The sequence below is a fragment of the Cyrtonyx montezumae genome, unplaced genomic scaffold, assembly GCF_038088225.1.
Source record: "Cyrtonyx montezumae isolate F1298 unplaced genomic scaffold, pur_monq_1.0 scaffold_2, whole genome shotgun sequence".
Classification (NCBI taxonomy): Eukaryota; Metazoa; Chordata; class Aves; order Galliformes; family Odontophoridae; genus Cyrtonyx; species Cyrtonyx montezumae.
Genome location: NW_027071936.1, coordinates 44,947,046 through 44,953,045, shown reverse-complemented (window position 1 = coordinate 44,953,045; position 6,000 = coordinate 44,947,046). Strand labels below are relative to the sequence as shown.

The 6,000-nt window shown below is 36.1% G+C and overlaps 1 protein-coding gene across 1 annotated transcript in view; it reads right to left on the bottom strand.

Annotated features, from left to right (window-relative positions):
* The window catches only part of CORIN (corin, serine peptidase), a 117,218-nt gene that overhangs the window by 39,780 nt on the left and 71,438 nt on the right, over nucleotides 1–6,000 (bottom strand). The window contains 2 exon segments of the mRNA XM_065737057.1: nucleotides 347–463; nucleotides 1,362–1,472. Of these exon segments, the coding sequence (XP_065593129.1) occupies nucleotides 347–463; nucleotides 1,362–1,472 (228 nt within the window).

Genomic DNA, 6,000 nt, shown 5'->3' with positions numbered 1-6,000 from the left:
AGATTTTCTTGAGAAGGTTCCTCCACAGATGATACAAATTCCTTGGGTAGCAGTTTCTAACAACTTCATGCAAGGTGGATATATATTCTTTATTTCAAGTAACAGCTAAGCAAGTCAGGTAACCAAATGCTATGTTAAAAATATCATCTCAAATTGTTCAGTGTTTTAACATTTGTAAAGACTAATAAAACTCTGCTAACAACTCTGTGAAAGCAGAGGTCTGACAGCTTTAAAAAGTATTGTCTGAATGGCAAAGGAAGTCTATCTGACAGACAGTTTTAGCTAATGGCACTTTGTAAAACAGTAAATGCGGGCTCAGTAAGAGTAAAATAAGGCATATCCTTACTTTCACTGCAGTTTTCTTCATCACTTCCATCTTTACAGTCATTATCTCCATCACACTTGAATGCACTAGGAATACACTGTCCATTTTTGCACTCTACCAGACCCTGACTATGACAAGCTGGAAAAAAAATAATAATAAAAAAAAATGGTATCCTGATCATCAATTAATAAAAGCCTCAATTATTTTGAACACCACAGTGGAACAAATTTAGGAGGAGCTGATACACTGCTTAGTACTGAAGGTCACTAGACAATTTTCATCATATGTAAGATATGTTTCAATAACCTACAGCTGAGCTTTAACTACAAGGACTGAAACTGTGTATGTCAGGTACTAGCAACAGACTGAGATGAAGGCTCAACTGTTTTCAAGAGAAAAAAAAAACATTTTTCTTGATTATAAATATTCTGCCATTCTTGTTTTTTGCCAACATATTTACATTTCCCTGACCTAGATTAGTTTCTCAGATTCCAGAGAAAATTGTAGAATAGTCATTGCAAGATCAAGCACTTAAAAACAGCAAGATACTAGAATCAAAAGCTACATAAGCATGTCTTATGACAGCTTTAATCCTAACAGAATATCAGTTAATTCTTTGATATTTGATTTTGCAAACTGAATCTGTAAGGATTTTGTGCAGAAATCATGCCCTGAGAAGGTATGAAAAGTAGCATATAAACATACCATAAAGCTGTAACAAACTCCAAATACCTACAGTTTAAGAGAACATATGATATTACTCATTAGTCTTTACCAGGAACACTACAATTAACTAAAGTGTAATCTGTAACTGACAAAAAGCTGAAACACAGAGTGATACTGGTACTTCTCTAAAGTACTAACAAACATCTAATTTGAGGCAACCAGAAAAATTATCATCTCATTGCAAAATTGTGGAATCAAATGAGCTTGTGGTTTTGCCTTACAAGCACTATATACGATTACTTCTCATCTTAAACTTTGCCTTTGATTCTTACAGAAAGAAAAAACTCATTTAGAGATTAAGAGCACTTACAGCAATTGATTTCATCTGATTTGTCTATACAGTCATGGTCACCATCACATACCCAGTCAGCTGTTATACATCTTCCATCTCCACACTGATGGTCAGTCACTGGATTACAATCTAAAACAAAAACAAACACAAACAACAAAAGAGTGAAAATAAAGACCAAAACAAACAAACCATAACTGGTGATTAAATCAACATACACATAATTTGTTAGTGAACAATTAATTGTTCTATGCATATAAACTAAGCCATTATACAAGTAAATTACAATAAAAGTTTTACATTAATTCAAGTTTTTATTTTTCATTTTTTTCAGATAATGCTAAACATAACTTAATTCTACTTACTAAATTCTACTTAGATAGCGATGCATTCCTTCCTCCTCTCAGGTGCATCCTGAGAGAAACAGCATCTCCCTCAGTTGTTTCCATTTACAAATAAACAAAACCTGAATTTTATTAGATTGATTTAAAAATCTTCTGATTTCCCATCTCATGCAAAAGTTTGCTATTAAAGAAAACTATTCCCTACCTTTATTTTTTTTTGCCAGGAAGTTTATATATGTATATGTATACACATTTTTTGTTTTGTTTTTAAACAGACTTATTTGTCATTTAATCAGAAACTGTTCTGATTTTGCACACAACCAGAATTTTCCTTAAAAATGATCTAAAAGAAAATACTCTGGTCTTTTTACTCAAGACACAAATGAAAAAGAAAAAAAAAAGCATTCCATTTGGTAGGCCGATTAAAGGAAATACAGGCTTAAGATAGGCATAAGGGAATAATAATTATCTAACTATACCTTCACTTTAGCTTTGGCGTAGGATTTCTTAAAGGGTTAGTAGTGGGAGGAGAAGGAGGGTGGAGGCTGACAACTTCTGACATTTCCTTTTCTCTCCAATCTGATTCACAATTATTCTAAGTATGAAGAGTAAAGCATTGACCACATAGACAGATCAACCAGTGGAGATATAGTTGTAAACATCCAGCATGATTTCAGAAGGAAATGCTTACAATGTACACTATAAGCAGAAGCAACAGCCTCCACTCTGAACCCAGAGGAAGCTTGATAATCATGGTTTGCACAGCTCTGGCCCTATTAGCATAAATTTTAGTAATGTTACCATGCTAGCCTTAATCACAAGCTTTTTTTTACAAAGCTCGGAATGCAGGCACAGTAGTTTCTTCCTTGTTCACAGCATACCACATAGACTTACTTTAAGAATTGTTCACAAAGTACTTGTATGTTAATATTTATGGATTACCTTCAACACTTGTCCATACACATAAAGTATGCTAAATAATACAGCAAGTTTATAAATTATAACATTCAAATATAGACAAGTTTGCAGCTAAAAGAATGTGTACCAATTATATCTAGCAACTGTGGTTCTAGTTTGTGATTAAATCACTACCTCCAACTCATGGCCAAATCTGCTAGGTTCTTTTATACAGTCTTCTTCAGCCAGTTAAGCCACTCTGGTTGACTTTACACAAAAATGGATAGGGAGTACAGACACGGTCCTGTCTGCCAAATGTCCTTTCAATCTTTTTTATAGCCTGTACAAAAAGTTAGATCTTAAATTGTATTTTAACATAGAAAGATACGGACTAATTATTTCATTAAAGCTGATTTATGAAAGAAAACATAAGACCACCAATGTCAACTGAAAGTAGTGAAAAGCCCTTGAGTATTTTTAACTGGGAGAAGAAATATAAAAGAAAACTCAAATAAAAAGTGTGTTCTGATTTTTACTTTTGAAAATCTCTGTGTTTTTCCTAGAAAAGTAAAAGAGAACATATAAAACATAATATTTCAACTTTTTAAGAATAATGTTAAAGTCAGCAGTTTTTCTCAGGTACAGTACTAGGAACATAAGCTAGGAAAAATCAATCAATCAATCAATAAGGCCTTCAGAGTTTTCTCATATTTACATATGAAGATTATTCTTTCTATAGCAAAACATTTTTCTCCTATGAAAATAAACATGGGTAGAAGAACAAAGATATTGTGCCAGAATTTACAGTCAATTAAAACAGAATTCCAAAGAAGCATAACTGTATCATCAAAATATGTGAATTCACAGTGAAATTTATGTAAGAATGGTTCAGCTCTGAAACTGCTGGCATTACCAGTGTGTACCCTCATGTTTTACTTTAGTCTCAGTCTAATTCAGTCAAGATAGCAAGAAAGCAATCATAACATCTTGAATAAGTTAAAGAGACTTCAGAGTCTTCAATTATGTGGGGTGAGGTATACACAAAGATAGTGTTTTCCTTTATCCTTCCAGTTGCAGAGAATGATCCTGGGGAAAAAGCAAGTATACTCAACATATCAGTATCTGCCTCCAGGACTGGTGCCTCTGGCAGAATTTGGGTACTTTTTATCAGTCTACAAAGTACCAGGCCTACTGGTGCCTGCTTGGATACACTTTTCTCAAAAGGGAGTTTGAAGGATTGTATCCTTGTGAGGTACTTCTTTCTGTTCCACAATATGCGGAGCGTGAGTACATTGTAGCACAATGAAATGTTTCTACTGTAATGTATGGATGGGGAATAAGCAAGAAGTTTTCACTCAGACACAGAGATACATCACTGGCATACGGGAGACTTGGAGTGAAGAGTCGTATGACTGGTGTGCTCTGGTGGACAGCTGTGATAGGCTTTTCAGAAGGGCTAGGAAGAGCAAGAGAAGCAGGGAGGTGACACAGTATGCAGTGCAAGGATTGGACTGTATGGTACTTGTCCAATGACAATGTTGAGAGTCTCTGGATAAGGATTAAAGGGGAAAAATACAAAGTGGATGTTTTCCTAGGAGTCTACTACAGACCACCCAGCCAGGATGACAAAATTGATGAATTATTCTATAAGAAATTAAAGACTATCTCTAGATCAGCTGCATTTGTCATTATGGGTGAATTCACAGGTACTAAGGGAACCAACTAAGAAAGGTGCCCTCATAGATTTGTAGTTTGTAGACAAAAATGGTCTTGTGAATAAAATGGTGATTGATGGTCATCTTGACAACAGTGCTCATGAAGCAGTGGAGGTTTATCAGTTCACAAACAGGGACAAAGATAAAGCAGAGTCATCTAATGTCTTTCTCACCTCTGTATTCAACACTCCGTGACCCATGAGGTAGAGAACCACGACTGAAGGAATGGCAAACTTCTAGCTGAACTCTTAGCTGATCCTTCTGTGATAAGATTATTCATTTATATGACCAATCAAAGCCTAGCAGTTAAATTTTTTCTTTTATTACAGCAAAGTTTTCAATACTGTCTCTCACAGAATCCTTCTGGACAAAATGTCCAACATACAGCTAGACAAGTACACAATACAATGGATGAAAAATCAGCTGGCAAATCAGGCTGTCAGTCTTATAGTAAATGTTTACATCTGGCTGAAGAGCAGTTAATAGTGGGATACCCCAGGGCTCCAGTTTTTATATGTGATCAGGACACAGGAGAAGAGACTGAGAGAGAGGCCTCATGGCAGCCCACGTTTCCTTCATGAGTGGGGGGAAGGAGGGGCAGGCCAGATCTTTTCCCTCTGGTGACAGAGGCGGGATCTGAAGGAACAGCACAGAGCTGTGTCAAAGGACGGTCAAGTTGAGGTTTAAGAAGAAGTTCTTTACTAAGTGAGTGGTCCGGCACTGGAGCAGGCTCCCCAGGGTAGTGGTTGTGGGATCAAGCCTTCCAGAGTTAAAGATGCATATGGACAATGCTCTCAGACATGTGGTTTGAATTTGGGGCGGCCCTGTACAGATCCAGGAGTTAGACTTAATGATCTTGCGTCCGGATGTAGAGTCCTCAGTACAGGAGACACATAGGCGTGTTGGAATGGGTCTAGAGGAGGACCAGAAAAATGATCCAAGGGATGGAACACCTCTCCTACAAGGAGAGACTGAAAGAGCTGGGGCTGTTCAGCCTAGAGAAGAGAAAGGGAGCTACAGGAAAGAAGAGAACAGACTCTTAAGTAGGGTCTGTGGTGATAGAACAAGGGGAAATAGCTTCAAGATTCAAGTCAGTAGATTTAGGTTGGATACACAGAAAGCCTTTTACAATGAAGGTGATGGCACTGGAACAGGTTTCCCAGTGATGTTGTTGATGCTCCATCTCTGTATACTTTCAAGGCAAGGCTGTATCAGGCTCTGGGTAACTTGATCTAGCTGTTCATGTCCCTGTTCATTGCAGGGAAATTGGACTAGATGACCTTTAATGGTCCCTTCAAACTCTATGAATTCTATGCTCTATGACCTTTTTTTTGCTCCAACTCAAGATATTCTGTTCTGTTCTAATATGATCCAAAAGTTTCCTAATTTGTTCACTATTTAATACAGGTATTGCAAGTGAGATAGATCAAGATGTAGCTATGAATATACCTTCATCTTATGAGAATAGATACCAAAAGTAGATGCAAAATTTCTTGCTTAGATTGGTGATCAAACTTGATGATCTTGAAAGTCTTTTCCAACCTAATTTAAATGGTTCTAAAAATGATTCTAAAACAAATTACAAATCAGAATACTTCTTCAAAACACCATTAAAATTCAGATTAGTACAGAATTCTAAATTTAAACCTTTACAAGCAAATAAAAACTTGTTAAATGTTTTTACTTAGTCCTATAAGAGTAGCA